Source organism: Rhinopithecus roxellana, chromosome 15 (genome assembly GCF_007565055.1).
Source record: "Rhinopithecus roxellana isolate Shanxi Qingling chromosome 15, ASM756505v1, whole genome shotgun sequence".
Classification (NCBI taxonomy): domain Eukaryota; kingdom Metazoa; phylum Chordata; class Mammalia; order Primates; family Cercopithecidae; genus Rhinopithecus; species Rhinopithecus roxellana.
In genome coordinates this window covers 8,944,154-8,962,640 of record NC_044563.1, presented here as the reverse complement: position 1 = coordinate 8,962,640, position 18,487 = coordinate 8,944,154, and the positions used below count along the sequence as shown (strand labels likewise).

Here is an 18,487-nt window from a genome sequence, read left to right as displayed (position 1 = left end):
AGGCTTTACTGTGATTATGTAAAGGCTACATCTCTTTCCTTTCCTCCTGAGCCAGGGATACTGAAGGGCAGGCAGGAACCATGAGATGGCTCTGTAGGAACCCTGGAGCTCAACAATGCTGGGAACATGTACGTGCGTCTTCCCCTTGTGTGGCTCTTATAATCACCCACCACCTGCTCATCAAATCTGGCCGACCTTCTTCTGGTCAACATCTTTAGATGTACCTGGTCCAGTTTGGGTGACTGATTCTACTGCCTAGATTACAGCTCTGAGGGCAAAACTCCTCCAGGGAGAGCACCACTTAGCAACACAGAAGTCACACAGAGCTTTTAAAAACACTTCTAACTAATTCATTCTAATATATTATTTCTTATGTATTATTATTTAGTCAACTAAAATAACTGTGAAGACTGTAGGAATGAGGGGGAAAGTTTTCTATAGTGCTACATGAAAATAAAACCTGTAATTGTGAACTTGTAAAGCTCCATAAACATATGACTATGGGTTATATGAAAATAGACAAAATTAAAATTAATTGTGAGGGCTGGGAAATTGTAAATTTCCTTTTTTCAGTATTCTTTAATAATTCTCTTTCAACTTACAAAGTGTATGTTTTAAGGAAAGCCCAATGATGAAGATGTTGACTCTTAAGCAGCGTGCCTACGCCATTCCTGCCTGTGGCCCTCATTCTGCCTGCTGTGCCTTTGAAGGATTCGGCTCAGGAGGCTGGGATCAGCTTCCCTTCGCAGAAGGAGCCATACCAGGTTGGAAGTGGGGAGTTCCACTTCAACAAAGCCCTGGGCCACTGAGGGCAGGGAGCTGCAGGGAGGGCGGGTGGCTTTCTGTACCGCACACACAGCTGGCTGCCTCTTTCCTTTGAGTACACTTGGGCTGAGGCAATGAGCAAACACAATTGCTTCGCCTGCAGCGCCCTCTCGTGGCAGACTTGCCTCTAGGGACAGCAGCCAGGCAAGGCCTGCATGCCAGCATTGCTGACAAATCACTTTTGAGGCTCACAGTTGAACAAAAAAGTATGAGAATGAGTCACATTGCACATTTACATGTATGTCCTGGGAAAGGGTTGTGTCCATCACTTGAGGCAGGACCAATGGTCTGGGGTGGGGCAGCTGGGCATCTAAAGAGAAGCTGGAAGCCAAGGCTAACGTCCATCATAAGTAGTTACCATCCGCAGACTGAACCCCTATGCCAGGCTGTGCAGCACAGCTCAACGTGGCTTTTCAAAGAGGTATTCAAGATCTGGGGCACGCAGTCTCTGCTCTTTGTTTTTGTTTTTAGCAAAGTCTCTCAGCAGGGCCATGACTTCATTTTCAAATATTTCTGGGGCTGGTTTAGCTTCTGCAAGAGAAGAGTGGGCAGAAAAAATTATGCCATAATCAGTCAATGCTCAGGTATGAGAATCTTAAAACTTGAAACATTGGCCAAGAATCACAGATGGATATATAGACTGTCTCCATCCTTCTTCTAAATATACACGATGTTAGCCTATACCAGGGGGTGGCAAACTGTGGGAGCCTATATTTGCAAGTCGTTTTATTGGAACAGCTGCTCCCAATGGTTTACATATTATCCATGCTGCTTTTGTGTTACGACAGCAGAATTGGGTACTTGCAACAGAGACCGTATGACTACAAGTAAAATATTTACTATCTGGTCCTTTATGAACAAGTTTGCTGACCCCTGGCCCGCACAATCTTGACTACTATTTTGCTTTGCATTTGTCAATTCCATTGTTCCCCAGACATTGTGTTTTCCCTCGCAATGTATACATTTCTTGAAACAAAACCTCTTTCTCCTTTGTCAATCAGTTAGAGGTCCTCAGTTTTAAGAGACAGAAACCAACAACTCTAGTAAACTTAAACAAAAAGGAATTTATTGGAAGGATATTAGAGGCACACAGAACTGTCATGAGCCTAAAGAACCAGATTTCAGTGAACGGGCAAAAAAGGTACTGAGTCAGAAGAATGAGAAGGTCAGCCTCAGTCTACAGCAGCAGGTCTGGCAGTGCACTGCTCCCTCTGACCTTTCTCTACACCCTCGGGACACTTATTTAAGATGCCAATTACAAGCAAAGCCTCCCACTGCCGAAGCCGAGGAAATGTGCTCCAGAATTACCCTTCCACCAACTCTAGGTATGATGCCAGGAGAGAGAATTCCTCAAAACCAAGTCAGATTCTCCCTTATTCGGCACAGGGCCTGGCATCTAGTGAGGGCTCTGTTTTCATGTGACAATCAAAATCAGATCAAAGAGGTTTTGGCTTCCTCCAAGAATGTAGAAAGTTGGCAAGAATATCACACTCACTGTAACAAAAAAAGCCACGTAAACTACAAATATCATGACTTTTCTCAAAGATATCAGAGAGCTGAGGTCACAGGGTAACCCAACAGATGAAACCTAAGGAAAAAGAGGCCGTTCAAAGGAGAAACGAGAGCCGTGTACTTGCTCACCTGTGGCATGCACAGGAAGAAGAGACACTGGACATCATACAAATGGGTAAAAGAAATTCAGCTAAAAAAATTTTTTTTTAAATTAACACAGACAGGGTCAGCCTTATGTTACCCAGGGTAGACTGCAGTAGATAGTCAGAGGTGCAGTTCTACTACTGATCAGCACAGGAATTCTGATCTGTTCCATTTCCAGCGTGGGCTGGTTCACCCCTCCTTAGGGAATCGGGTGGTCACTTGCTTCTGAGAGGTCAACATATTGATGTCAAGCTTATTACAGCAGACACCTGACCGGTATAGTGCACTCCAGCCCAGAACTCCTGGGCTCCAGCAATCCTGCTGCCTCAGCCTCCAGGGCAGCCGGGACTGCAGGCCTGTGCCACTAAAATTTGCAATGAATTGTTAAAAGCCAAGTGTGGGCTAGCATGAGTGTATAAAACCACAGACACAGGCTGGGCACAGTGGCTCACACCTGTAATCCCAGCACTTTGGGAGGCTGAGGTGGGCAGATCACCTGAGGTCAGGAGTTCGAGACCAGACTGGCCAACATGGTGAAACCCGTCTCTACTGAAAATACAAAAATTAGCCAGGTGTGGTGGCAGGCGCCTGTAATCCCAGCTACTCGGGAGGCTGAGGCAGGAGAACTGCTTGAACCCAGGAGGCAGAGGTTGCAGTGAGCCAAGATTGTGCCACTGCACTCTAGCTGGGCTACAAGAGTGAAACTCCATCTCAAAAAAATAAATAAATAAAAATAAAAATAAAACCCCAGACAAATGGAATATGCACCCACTCACAGGTTCTTCTCACAAAGGTGTGCTCTTGACAAAGACTGGGTAGAAAGCAGGAGGCTAGAAAGAAGCTCCCTCATTGGCGAAGACCAGGAGGAGGGGAAAAGCCAATGCAGCCAAAAAAATGCACATCCCAGTGCTTTGGGAGCCCAAGGCGGACCTGCTTGAGGACAGGAGTTTGAGACCAGCTTGAGCAACACAGTGAGGCCCCATTTCTACAAAAACAAACAAACAAAAACAGCTGGGTGTGGTGGCATGCACCTCTAGTCCTACCTACTTGGGAAGCTGAAGCAGGAGGATTACGTGAGCCGAGCTTGAAGCTGCAGTGAGCTAAGATTGCACCACTGCACTCTAGCTTTGGCAACAGAACGAGACCCCGTCTCAGGAAAAAAAAAAAAAAAAAAAGCATAAAGCCCAGTCTGGACTCTCTTCCTCTACCCCTATGGGAGAGGCACTATCACCGAGAAATCCCAGCTCCAAGACCCAGGACCACATGGGCTACCTGGGACTAAGGCTAGACCAGGACAACAGAGAGTGCCATCCCAACCTCTCCTCTCCTGAACCAAGCATCAAGTGGAAAGCAACAGGAAGGCTGCTGCACTGGGGGAAGACAAGAACATAGACAGAGATTCCCTCTGAGACACAGAAATACAAGGAAGGCTGAGAGCTGAAGGTAGAATAGGGTTTCTTAAGAGAAAGTCTTTACTGTCTTACCCCAATGTCTAATAATCAATAGAAAATTACTAAAGACACATACACGAAAGAAGAAAAAAACAACACACCATCAAGGGACAAAGAAATCAACAGAAGCAGATTGAGGGATGACCCAGATATTAGAACTATCAGACAGGGAATTTAAAATGACTATGACTAATATTAAAGGCGCCTGTGGAAAAAGCAGACAAAATGTATAAACAGATGAGAAATTCTAGCAGAGAGTTGGAAACTCCAAAAGTCAAACGGAAATGCTAAAAATAAATACAGTAGCAGATATGCAGAATGATTTCAACAGGCTCATCATGAGATTTGGCATCATCAAGGAAAGAATTAGTGGAAGATAGGTCAAGAGATATGAACTAATACAAATTACCCAAACTGATATACAAAGAGAAAAAAGAGTGAAAAAACACAAAACAGAGAACCCAAAAGCTGTTGGACAGACTGAGCACAGTGGCTCACGCCTGTAACCCCAACACTTTAAGGGGCTGAGGTGGATGGATCACTTGAGGCCAGGAGTACAAGACCAGCCTGGCCAACATGGTGAAACCTGTCTCTACTAAAAATACAAAAAAATTAGCTAGGCATGGTGGCACGTGCCTGTAGTCCCAGTTGCTCAGGAGGCTGAGGCACGAGAATCGCTTGGACCCAGGAGGCAGAGGTTGCAGTGAGCCAAGATCACGCCACTGCACTCCAGCCTGGGTGACACAGCAAGACTGTCTCAAAAAACCAAAAAACCAAAACCACCCCCACAAAAGCTGTTGGACAATATCAAACCATTTAACTACGTATAACTAGAATCCTAGAAGGAAAAGAGGGAGAAAACAAAGCAGAAGAAATATCTGAAGGGATAATAGCTGAGAAATTTTCAACAATAATAAAAGATGAAAACGCAGATCCAAAATGCCCAGAGAACCCAAAAGCACGATAAATATCAAATAAATACCTATATATATAAATATCAAATAAATACCTACATATATAATATTGAAACAGCTAGAAACCAAAGACAAAATATTGAAAAGATTCAGAAAAAGAAGATACACACAAAGGAACAAAAGATACAGCAGACCTCGTCACAAACTATGGAAATGAGAAAACAGCACATGGTAACACAAGAGGGAATGTGAAGCTGGCGACACACTGAAGGTAACTAGAGCAAAACCAAAGCCCAAACCCAGTGGAACTCTTGACTACCTGATCTTGTACACTAAGAGTTGGAGGTAGAAGTACATCTATTTAATAGAAGAAAAAACATTGTGACCTTCGAATTCTATATCCAGTGAAAGTATCTTCCAAAATGGAAAATCTGGCCAGGCGCAGGGGCTCACACCTGTAATCCCAGCACTTTGGGAGGCCAAGGCAGGTGGATCACTCGAGCTCAGGAGTTTGAGACCAGTCTAGGCAACATGGCAAACCCTCATCTCCACAAAAAATACAGTAACAACAAAAATTAGCTGGGCATGGTGGTGCAGGCCCATAGTCCCAGCTATTCTGGAGGTGAGGTAGGAGGATCGCTTGCGCCCAGGAGGTGGAGCCTGCACTGAGCCATGACTGCACCACTGCATTCCAGCCTGGGTGACAGAGTGAGATCCTGTCTTAGAAAAAAAAAAAGGGAGGAGGCGGGAGTGGGGGACAAATTTGAAGAGACACGTCACCAAATACACATAAAGGGCTGATAAGCCCATGAAAAGATCCTCAATATTATTAGTCATTCCAGACATGCCAATTAAAGCTATAGTGATATACCAATATATACTTCTTGGAATGGCTAAAAACAAAAACAAAACCCTGATAATACAAAGTGTGGGTAAAGATGTGGAACACCAACCCCTCCCTTCAGGTCCAACACCTTGGCAATCACTGATATGTCCCTGTAAGTTTTGCCTTTTTCAGATTATCATGTAAACAGAATCACATTCTTTGAGCCCAATTATGTACTGAGTATGTACTCTTTGAGTCTGACCTCTTTTTTTTTTTTTTTTTTTTTTGAGATGGAGTCTCGCTCTGTCGCCCAGGCTGGAGTACAGTGGCATGATCTCGGCTCACTGCAACCTCCGACTCCCTGGTTTAAGAGATTCTCCTGTCCCAGCCTCCCAAGTAGCTGGGATTACAGGCACCCACCACCACACCTAGTATTTTTAGTAGAGAGAGGGTTTCACCATGTTGGCCAGGATAGTCTCGATCTCCTGACCTCATGATCTGCCCACCTCAGCCTACCAAAATGCTGAGATTATGGCATGAGCCACCGCGCCTGGCTGAGTCTGACCTCTTTTGCTTAGCACAGAAGTTGGCAAACTATGCCCTGTGAGCTAAGAATGAGTTTTAGAGATTGGATCTCACTCTTGCCCAGGCTGAAATGCAGTGGCGTGATGATAGGTCACTGCAGTCTCTGAACTCCTGGGCTCAAGTGATCCTCCCAAGTAGCGAGGAATACAGCGTGCACCACCAAGCCCAGCTAATTTACTTTTATTTTTGGAGACAGGGGGTCTATGTTGCCCAGGCTGGTCCCAAACTCCTGGCCTCAAGAGATCCTTTGCCTCAGCCTCCCAAAGTGCTGGAATTACAGGTGTGAGCCACTGCATCCAGCCAAGAATGATTTTTCAATGGTTGGGGGAAAAAAATCAAAAGTATATTTCATAACCGGTGAAAACAGTATGAAATTCAAATTTCAGTGTCCACAATAAGGTTTTATTGAAACACAATCATATTCTTTTGTTTATCCGTTGTCTGTGGCTGCTTTCATGCTACAAAGGTCGAGGTTTGAATAGTTATGAGAGGCTGTATGGCCTGCAAAGCCTAAAATATTCACTCTCTATATTTACTATCTATATTTACCTATTACAGAAAAAGCTTACTATCTATATTTACCTATTACAGAAAAAACATATTAAAAGTTTTATTTATTTACTTATTTTTGAGACAGAGTCTCATTCTATTGCCCAGGCTGGAGTGCAGTGGCCTGACCTTGGCTCACTGCAACCTCTGCCTCCCAGGTTCAAGCGATTCTCCTACCTCAGCCTCCTGAGTAGCTGGGACTACAGGCACCCGCCACCACACCCAGCTAATTTTTTGTAGTTTTAGTAGAGACGGGGCTTCACCGTGTTAGCCAGGATGGTCAGGATCTCCTGACCTCAGGTGATCCACCCGCCTTGACCTCCCAAAGTGCTGTGATTACAAGCATGAGTCACTGCACCCAGCCCTATTTATTTTTTTGAGAGAGTCTTGCTCTGTTACCCAGGCAGGAGTGCAGTGGCGTGATCTCAGCTCACTGCAACCTCTACCTCCTGGATTCAAGCGATTCTCTTGCTTCAGCGTCCAGAGGAGTTGGGTGCACCACCACAGGCAGCTAACTTCTGCATTTTTAGTAGAGACGGGGTATTGTCATGCTGGCCAGGCTGGTCTCAAACTCCTGGCCTCAAGTGATCCACCTGCCTCAGCTTCCCAAAGAAGGAGCATGTAATCTCATGCTGAGATTACAGGCATGAGCTACCACACCTGGCCTTATTATAAAGTTAAACATATACACTTACCACACGACCCAGCAAATCCTTCTCCTGAGTATTCACTCAAGAAAAACTAAAACCTATGTTCACAAAATCTGTATGCAAATGTTTACAGTGGCTTCATTCATAATCACCTAAAGCTGGAAACAATCCTAATGTCCCTCAGCTGGTCAACAAATGAACAGACTGTGGTACATTCACACAATGGAATATTACTCAACAACACAAAAGAATGAACTACTGATACAAACAACAACGAGGATACGAATCGCAAATGCATTATGCTAAGTCAGGGCAAACTTGTTCTGTAAAGGGTCGGAGAGTAAATATTTGGACTTTGTTGGCTTTCCAGTGATTGCATAAGGCTCCAGACTCTGTCTTATCACTCTTCATACCTGGAACCCATAGACAATGGCTGCTACTTTCTGATACAAATATTGAGACACAAAAACAGCAGTCGCAGAGTGTGGCAGAAATGAATGACACGTCCCCTAATATGCAATTTTCATCGATAACAGAATCTCCAACATAGCTGGGCAGATGGAATAGACTATATTATTTTTCCTTATGGTTAGATGTAGCCAAGTAACTAAGCTGTGGCCAATGGCAAATAAGTGGAAGTATGCTGGACAATTTCCTGAGCGGGATCTACCAAGGAGGGGTATGCACTTCCACACACTTTTTCCGGGCTGAAATGTGAACAGGACAGCTCCAGCAGCTGTCCTGCATCAAGAAGTAGACAATACATGCTAGGATGAAAGAGCAGCAAGTTGGGGTGACCTGTACCCATGACTTTTTGAAACCCCTCTATGAGCTCTGGAGTGTGCCTTCCTCTGGACTTTTGTCATGAGAAAGACCGTTCTACCTGGTTTAAGCCATTATTATTTTGGATTTTTTTTTACTCATAGCCAAAGTTAATCCTAACTATACACAGTTAGAATTCATTCCTCATAAAGGCAGTGTCTGAATGAAACTTTTTTTTTTGAGACATAGTCTCACTCTGTTGCCCAGGATGGAGTGCAGTGGTGCAATCTCAGCTCACTGCAATCTCTGTCTCCCAGGCTCAAACGATTCTCTTGCCTCAGCCTCCCAAATAGCTGAGCTTGCAGGTGCCCGCCACCTTCCTCGGCTAATTTTTTTGTATTTTTGTAGAGATGAGATTTCCCTGTGTTGGCCAGGCTGGTCTCAAGCTCCTAACCTCAAGTGATCCATCCGCCTCAGCCTCCCAAAGTGCTCAGATTAGAGGCATGAGCCACCGCGCCCGGCCAGAATGAAACTATTGAGGAGTTCTGGCTATGCAGACTCAGTTGTCTGATTCCACTCCATTCCCAGCATGGTTCTTCTTCAACCTTTGACACTGTGAGCTTCACATACCCTTCCACTAAACTCTTTTTTGCTTAAGTGAGACAGACAAGTTTCTACTTTGTCTTGCAAATAAAGAACCTCAACTGATAAAACAAATTTTATACACTTAACAAAAATTTGAACAGTGTTTGGGTTGAGTGTCTACTTCATGAATAAAAGAAAAAAATTATAGGCCAGGCACAGTGGCTCATGCCTGTAATCCCAGCACTTTGGGAGGCCAAGGCGGGTGGATCACCTGAGGTCAGGAGTTCGAGACCAGCCTGACCAACACAGAGAAACCCCATCTCTACTAAAAATACAAAATTACCCAGGTGTGGTGGCACATGCCTGTAATCGCAGGTACTCAGGAGGCTGAGGCAGGAGAATCGCTTGAACCTGGGAGGTGGAGGTTGCAGTGAGCCGAGATTATGCCATTGCACTCCAGCCTGGGCAACAAGAGTGAAACTCAGTCTCCAAAGAAGAAAGAAAGAAATAAAAAAATTATCTAGGATACAATTCTAGACTCAAATCAGCCTAAACTGTCCTATTTTCCCATTATGCTGCTTATCGTGCCCAGTACCTGTGGCCCAGTAGTAAATATCCCAGTCATTACTAGGCTCATTAATCAGGCGGTCATAGAGGTTCAGCTGCTTCTCTGTCATGTGCTGCAGGTGTTCTTTAGCAAAAAGGCTAAAAACAAGAAAGAAAAAAAGAAAAAGAGGTTGAGGCGGCTATGTCTAATAAAAGAGAAGTGACACCAAGAGTCCTACTCCCAGGAGTCTCTCTGAACCTACTCTGGCTCAGGAGGCTGCCTGATTTAAAAAAAAAAAGACTCCTAGTCCCATACCTAAGAAGAATGCAGTTTTCCAACATTCCCCTCTTTCTGCTCTCATAGAGCAGGCGGGCTCTTTTGGTTTCTATGGATTCATCAGTTCTCTCCTGCCATGGAGGCAAAGGGATTTCAATCATGTCCTTTTGGGAATCTGTTGGGCTGTCACCTCTGTAGAAGCGTCTGAATGATGTCATGCTGAGCAAAGGAGACAACAGGCTGTGCCTTGACAGAGCAAGCATCTGAAAAGAACAAACCAAAAACATCTTTACAGTAATGACAACTATCATCACTATCATTTACTTAATGCCTACTAGGTGCTGAATGCATTCAATCACATTTAGTCATGAGGAAATTATGCTGCTGGCCAGGCATAGTGGCGCACACCTGTAATCCCAGCACTTCGGGAGGTTGACGCGAGCATGATTACTTGAGTTCAGGAGTTCGAGACCAGCCTGGGCAACATAGTGAGACGTGAGACCCTGTCTCTACAAAAAATACAAAAATTAGCCAAAGTGGGGTAGTCCCACCATGGTGCCTATAGTCCCAGCTACTCAGGAGGCTGAAGTGGGAAGACCATCTGAGCCTGGGAAGGTCAAAGCTGCAGTGAGCTGTGATCGTACTACTGCATGCCAGCCTGGGCAACAGACCCTGTCCCCCGGAAAAAGAAAAGAAATTACGTTGATATTGTCCCCCCTTTACAGCCAAGGAAAGAGAGGCTCAGGAAGGGTCAGTAACTCACCCCAAATCATCCAAATAGTAACTGCAATTAGAATTAAAACGCAGTCCTAACTGCAAATGTGTCCTTAACCAGTTCCTTTCCAGAAACTATGCTGGCAGAAATAATTTTTCCTTCCTTTGCACTCCCTTAAAATTCTTACAGTATGGTTTATACTCTACTCACTCACCTGTGTCAAATCCTGAGCACACAGACACAGCATGATCCCTCATCCCCCACAGGCTCCCAATCCACAGAAATGGATAAACTATCAAGACATGATGTCAAGATGGGGTGACCTCAGCAAGAGGTGAAGTTGGTGGAGTAGGAAACCCCAGATCCTCCTCCCCTGATGGAGACACTGAGCCAACAGCAACAAACAAACCAATTCCCTAGGAGAAATCCAGAAACCAGTAAGAGGCTCCTGCTCCCCAGGTGAGCACAAAACCAGTTGCATCAAAGCCAGCAGAAAAATTTGTAGCACTCATATGCCAGTCTCTCCCCTCCCTGCCCAAGCATGATCATGAGATAACCCCCAGCTCGTAGCTTCTACCTGAGATGGAAAGAGAAGACTGCAAAGTATGTATAATGTTCGGACCTTTGGGGGTATCAGGTTTCTGTTTTGTTTGAATCCAAGTACTGACGGAAAAGGGCGGCAGGTTGAGGGAGAACAAAGAACCATGGAGAATAAAGGTGACAGTTTAGAATGGCAAGCACTCACTCCCTCATCACTCATCCTTGGCTCAGTGCAGAACAAGCAGGAGAAAACTCCCACCTCCCAGCTTCTCCCTAGGGAGGGAAAGAGGTGCAGTGTGCATCCAACATTCTAGCTTTTCAGGGGCTCCCTGGGGAACTGGTTTCTGTCTCTAAGCACTTGAAAGGATCTAGCACACTCTAAATGCCTGGTGGTTTGCTGCTGATCCAGAGGTTCCCTGAAACCACAGAGAAAGGCCAATACAGCCTGGTGGCCTCTCCCAGGGTTAGGGGGAGTGGAGTGTGCATCTAACATTCTGACTTTTTTTTTTGAGATTGAGTTTCGTTCCTGTTGCCCAGGTTGGAGTACAATGGCGTGATCTCAGCTCACGGCAACCTCCACCTCCCAGGATCAAGTGATTCTCCTGCCTCAGCATCCCGAGTAGCTGGGATTACAGGCATGCCCCACCACGCCCGGCTAATTTTGTATTTTTAGTAGAGACAGGGTTTCTCCATGTTGGTCAGGCTGGTCTCGAACTCCCGACCTCAGGTGATCCACCACCTGGGCCTCCCAAAGTGCTGGGATTACAGGCATGAGCCACCACACCCAGTCATAACAGTCTGTCTTTTGGGGAAGCTACCAGAGGGACTGGTTTCTGTCTTGCCCAGCTTGGGGCACTGATGGGACATGGCATACTCTAAAAGTTTGGAGGCCACCGAATAAGACAGCTGGGAGACTTGCAGCAGCTCCAGAGAAACTGCAGTATCACAGGCAGACACTAGAGGGAGCAAGAAATTACGAGCTCCTGCAAAAGGAAACCAGCAAATTCTTCTCATTGGGAATTTACATCCACAAGTCCAGAAAAGACACATCCTCAGGAAAGGATTGAGAGGCCCTCAGAATCTCTATCCATGCTGACTGGTGAAGGCCAATCACCAGTACAAAGACCAGGAGAGACAGATGATTTTTCAAATGCAGAAATCACCAGTACAAGTTACCAAGTACATGAATAAAGAGGGAAACATGGTCCAATGAAAGGAATGACATAAATCTCCAGAAACGAGCCTTAAAGAAACAGAATTATATGAATCACCTGATAAAGAATTCAAACTAGTCATAATAAAGATGTTCAATGAGCTTTGGAAAGTGATGCTTGAATAAAATGAGAATACCAATGAAAAGACAGAAAACATTAAAAAATAACCAAATAAAAATTTTGGAGCTGAAGAATACAGTAACTGAATTGAAAAATTCACTAGAGGAGGCCAGGCATGGTGGCTCACGTCTATAATTGTAGCACTTTGGGAGGCTGAGGCTGGAGGATCACTTGAGCTCAGGGGTTTGAGAACCAGCCCGGGCAATATAGTGAGACCCTGTCTCTAAAAAATAAAAATATATAAAAGTTTAAAAATTAGGCCAGGCGCAGTAGCTGACGCCTGTAATCCCAGCACTTTGAAAGGCCGAGGCAGGTGGATCACGAGGTAAGGAGGTGGAGACAATCCTGGCTAATGTGGTGAAACTCCATCTCTAATAAAAAATACAAAAAATTAGCTGGGAGTGGTGGCGGGCGCCTATAGTCCCAGCTGATAGGGAGGCTGAGGCAGGAGAACGGCGTGAACCTGGGAGGCGGAGCTTGCAGTGAGCCGAGATCGCGCCACTGCACTCCAGCCTGGGCGACACAGTGAGACTCTATCTAAAAAAAAAATAAATAAATAAATACAAAAATTTACTAGAGAAGATCAATAGTAGATCTGATCAAGCAGCAGAGCCAGCAAACTCAAAGACTAGTCATTTGAAATCAGTCAGGGTTTTTCCTTAAAAAAAAAAAAAAAAAAAGAATGAGAAAGAGTGAAGAAAGCCTTAGGGACTTCATCAAGGAGATCAATATACACATTATGAGAATCCTATAGGAGAAAGACAGGGGCAGAAAGCTTATTAGAAGACATAATTGGCTGGGCTCAGTGGCTAATGCTTGTAATCCCAGCACTTTGGGAGGCTGAGGTGAACGCATCGCCTGAGATCAGGAGTCCTAGACCAGCCTGGCCAACATGGCGAAACCCCGTCTCTACTAAAAATACAAAAAGTAGCCAAGCATGGTGGCGTGTGCCTGTAACCCCAGCTACTAGGGAGTCTGAGGCAGGAGGACTGCTTGAACCCAGGAGACAGAGGTTGCAGTGAGCTGAGAACGTGCCTTCGCACTCCAGCCTCGGTGACAGAGTGAGACTCCATCTCAAAAAAAAGACATAATGGCTGAAAACCCCCAAAGCTGGGGAAAGAAGTAGACATCCAGATTCAAGTCCAACAGATCTCAATTAGCACAAACCCAAGGAAGTCCACACTGAGACATATTTTAATCAAACTGTCAAAAGTCAGAAAAAGCTGGGTGCAGTGCCTGTGCCTGTAGTCCCAGCTACCTGGGAGGCCGAGGTGGGAGGACTGCTTGAACCCAAGAGTTAAATTACAACCTGAGCAACAAAGCAAGACCCTATCTCTTTAAAGTCAGAAAAGAGACACCAGGGATGTACATGCAGAGAAAGGTGAGGACACAGTGAAAAGGTGGCCATGTGCAAGCCAAAGAGTGAGGCCTCAAAATAAACCAAATCTGCCAACACCTTGTTCTTGACTTCTAGCCTCCAGGACTATGAGAAAATTAATTTCTGTTCTTCAAACCACACAGGTTATAGCAGCCCCAGTAAACTAATACAGCATGCAATGAAAATTCAGATTCCCAAGCCCCACCGTAAACATTCTGGATCAGAATCTCCAGGACTGGGCCCTGACGAATGAATTTTTAACAGCCCTCTAAGAGATTCTGATGCAGACTGAAGGCAGGGATTCCTGCTTTCTGTACTAAAATAACATGGTTGAGTAATTTCTACAGAAATGAATGCGGATGGGGAGGACTATCATCATCAGTACAAGGAAATTATTCTAATAATTGGGATGTCTTATTATTTTAGCCAAATTTCACCCTTTTTTTTCTGTTAGTATCAAGGCAGCATTCCATACAAGAAACAATAATGGTTGTCACATAGTTCCAGGGAATTGTGTGACACTGTTACGAGTTGTGTTAAAGAAATTATCGCTGGAAATTTCTATTGGAATATATTTGTCTTTGCAGGCAGGAATAGCTCTCTAATTATAAAAAATAGCTGGGCGCAGTGGCTCAGGCCTGTAATCCCAGCACTTTGGGAGACTGAGGTGGGCAGATCACTTGAGGTCAGGAGTTCAAGACCAGCCTGGCCAACAGAGTGAAACCCAATCTCTACTAATATACAAACATTAGCCAGGCATGGTGTCCTGTAGTCCCAGCTACTCAGGAGGCTGAGACAGAAGAATCACTTGAACCCGGGAGGCATAGGTTGCAATGAGCTGAGATTGGGCCACTGTACTCCAGTTTGGGCAACAGAACGAGACTCCATTTCAAACAACAACAATAAGAACAACAAAATGCAGCCTGGATAGAGCAACAACAACAACAACAAAATCCCCAAAACTCTAAGAATAAAGGTTTCCAAGACATTAAAAAAAAATTTATAAAAAATACTTTTATGCTTCTCTGGCTCATGTTTTATATGCTGTCAGTTAAAGACAGTTATCTTTCCAAAAACAAACTGTCAAAAGTCAAAGACAAATTTTGGAAGCAGCAAGAGAAAAAGCAACTTATCACATATGAGAAGGCCTCCAAAAGACTGTCAGATTTCTCAACAGAAACCTTGCTGGCTAGGAGTGGGATAATATAATTCAAGACGCTGAAAGAAAAGAATTGCCAACCCAATATACTATATCTGGCAAAGCTGTCCTTTAAAAACGTTGGAGAAATAAAGACTTCACCAGATAAAAGCTAGAGAGTTCATCACCACTAGACCTGCCTCACAAGAAATGCTAAAAGAAGTCCTCCAAGCAGAAAAGGAAAGACACTAGACAACAAAAGAAAATCACGGCCTATAATCCCAGCACTTTGGCAGGTCAAGGCAGGCGGATCACGAGGTCAGGCGTTAGAGACCAGCTTGGCCAACATGCCGAAACTTCGTCGCTACTAAAAATATGAAAATTAGCCGGGTGTGGTGGCACACGACTGTAATCCCAGCTACTCAGGAGGCTAAGGCAGGAGAACTGCTTGAACCCAGGAAACAGAGGTTGCAGTGGGCTGAGATCACGCCACTGCACTCCAGCCTGGGTGACAAGGCGAGACTCTGTCTCAAAAAAAAAAAAAAAAGAAAAAAAAGAAAGAAAACATAAAGCTCACTGGTAATGGTAAATATATAGACAAATACAGGGCTGGATGTGGTGGCTCACACCTATACTCCCAGCACTTTGGGAGGCTGAGGCAGGAGGATCACGAGTTTCAAGAGATAGAGACCATCCTGGCCAACATGGTGAAATCAAGTCTCTACTAAAAATACAAAAATTAGCTGGGCCTGGCGGCACGCACCTACACTCCCAGCTACCTGGGAGGCTGAGGCAGGAGAATCGCTGGAACCCAGGAGGTGGAGGTTGCAGTGAGCCAACATCGCGCCACTGCACTCCAGCCTGGCAACAGAGCAAGACTCCACCTCAAAAAAAAAAAAAAAAAAATATATATATATATATATAAAGTACAGAATACTATAATACTGTAACTATGGTATGTAAATCACTTTTTATTTTGGTATAGAAATTAAAGACAAAAGTATAAAAATAACTATAAAAATTTGTTAATGGAGACAATATTAAAAGATGTAATTTGTGACACCAATAACATAAAAGGGGTCATAAAACAGCAGAGTTTTTGTATGCAATGGAAATTAAGTTATCAATCAAAACAGATTGTTTTGTTTTACATAAGCCACATGGTAATCACAAAGAAATACCTGTGTAAGACATACAAGGAAATGAGAAATTCATTTCTCAAACTATATGACTACAAAAAGAAAAAAAAGTCAATGAAATATAAAGGATGACAAGAGTGGAAAAGAGGAGCAAAAAAGTTGTAAGACAGAGAACAGTTTACAAAATGGCAACAGCAAGCACGGTTGACCCTCCACATCTGTGGGTTCCACACCTGCAAATTCAACCAACTGCACACTCAACCAACTGCACACTCAACCGTGGATCAAAAATATTCAAAAGAAATAACAAATAATACAACAATTAAAAAACAACTGAGATATAGTATAACAAGTATTTACATAGTCTTGACATTGTTTTCGGTATTATAAGTAATCTAGAAATAATTTAGAGCATATGAAAGGATGTGTGGGGTGGGGGAGACATACCTAATGTAAATGATGAGTTAATGGGTGCACCACACCAACATGGCACACGTATACATATGTAACAAACCTGCACGTTGTGCACATGTACCCTAGAACTTAAAGTATAATTAAAAAAAAAAAAAAAGGAAAGAAAAAAAAAGAAAGGATATGTGTAGATTATATGCAACTACTATGCCATTTTATATGAGACTGAGCATCTGCAGATTTTGATATCCACAGAGGGTCCTACAACAGTCATCCCATGGATACAAAGGGATAATTGTACTTCCCTATTTTATTTTATTTATTTTTTGAGAAAAGGTCTCACTCCTAATGCCCGGGCTGGAGTGCAGTTGCAAAATCATAGCTCATTGCAGCCTTGACTTCTCAGACTCACTCCCACCTCTGCCTCTCAAGTAGCTGGGACTACAGGTGTGCACTACCACACCTGTAAATTTTTTTAGTAGAGAAGGGGTTTTGCCATGTTGCCCAGGCTGGTCTCGAACTTCAGGCCAGGCGCGGAGGCTCACGCCTATAATCCCAGCACTTTGTGAGGCCAAGGTGGGCGGATCACGAGGTCAGGAGATTGAAACCATCCCGGCTAACACGGTGAAACCCAGTCTCTACTAAAAATACAAAAAATTAGCTGGGCATGGTGGCAGGCGCCTGTAGTCCCAGCTACTCGGGAGGCTGAGGCAGGAGAATAGCATGAATCCGGGAGGCAGAGCTTGCAGTGAGCTGAGATCACGCCACTGCACTCCAACCTGCGCAACAGAGCGAGACTCTGTCTCAAAAAAATTAATAATAATAATAATAAAATAAAATAAACTCCCCAATCAAAAGACATGAAATGGTTGAATGAATTTCTAAAAAAAGATTCAACTATATGCTGTACAAGAGACATTTTATTAAAACCTGGAAATCAACAGCAAAAGAAAAGCTGGAAAATTCACAAATATGTGGAACTTAAACAACACACTCTTGAATAATCAATGAGTCAAAGAAGACATCAAAAGGAAAATTAGAAAATATCTTGAGACACGCCGGGAACGGTGGCTCACGCCAGTAATCCCAGCACTTTTTGGAAAGCTGAGGCGGGAGGATCACTTGAGGCCAGGAGTTTGAGACCAGCCTGAGCAACATAGTGAGACCCTGTCTCTACAAAAAAAAAAAAAAGAAGAAGAAGGAAAACAACAAAAAACAAATAAAAAGGAAACATCCTGAGACAAACTACAACCCAACATATACAAAATTATGAGATGCGACAAAAGCAGTACTAAGAAGGAAGTTTATAGTGTAAACGCCTACATCAAAACAGAATAAAGATCAAGTCCCTGGGTCTATAGGAAAAAAAAAAAGAATAAAGATAGGGATGGGGGTAGGAGGGGAAGATAGAGGCAAAGTTAGTTATTTTGTAACAGCAGGATAGGAAAAAAGAATAATAAGTTCCAGTGCTCTATTACATATTAGAGTGACTACAGCTAATAACACTGTACTGTGTATGTCAAGATGGCTAGAAAAAGATCTTGAAAACTTATCAACACAAAGAAATGATAAAGATTTGCGGTGATGGACATGCTAACTACGCTGATTTGATTACACAATGTACACAAGTATTAAAACATTATACTGTACCCCCATAAACACGTACAATTATTATATGTCCGTTATAAACAAAACAAAGAGCTCAAGATACTATGTGACCACGAAAGGCATTAAAGACTAAAGAACGGGGAGAAGGGGCGCCCAGAGGAAGTTGGGCTAACCCCGCCTGGGACGCAGGTGAGAGATGAATTGAGTCTTGGAAGATGACTTATCGTTTAAGCAGTTATTTTCAGACTGGCACACAGTAGGCTCACCAAAGAATGGAAGCGACCTTTATTTCCTGAGCTGCAGAATCGGCCTCTCCCTGGGCCTGCCCTTGCCCTAGGCTATCAGGCAGACGAACGCTCCCCAAGATAGAGACCACAGAAGAAGACACAGCGTAATCCGCGCTGCCGCCCGCCCCGGACGCTAGAACGTTCTCTCTCCTCACCTGCGATGAAATCGAGAACACTGTGGACACCGCCATTTTCCCCACTTGCACCGGAAACCGGCTGCCCGGGCACTTCCGGGAACTCCTAGCCGCACGGCCAGCCGACTACGGCAGCCACGGAGGACCTGAGACGGAAGGTGCGTCCTTGCGTATGCC

General features: G+C 44.1%; 1 protein-coding gene across 1 annotated transcript; it reads right to left on the bottom strand.

The window, feature by feature from the left end:
- Nucleotides 1–538: 538 nt before the first annotated feature.
- On the bottom strand, nucleotides 539–18,478 carry SDHAF2 (succinate dehydrogenase complex assembly factor 2). The gene is made up of 4 exons (XM_010384931.2): nucleotides 18,332–18,478; nucleotides 9,666–9,889; nucleotides 9,399–9,508; nucleotides 539–1,356 (listed from the first exon to the last, which is right to left on the bottom strand). Exons 1-4 carry the CDS (start codon nucleotides 18,365–18,367, stop codon nucleotides 1,226–1,228), a joined length of 501 nt encoding a protein of 166 aa, XP_010383233.1. The 5' UTR covers nucleotides 18,368–18,478; the 3' UTR covers nucleotides 539–1,225.
- Nucleotides 18,479–18,487: the final 9 nt, after the last annotated feature.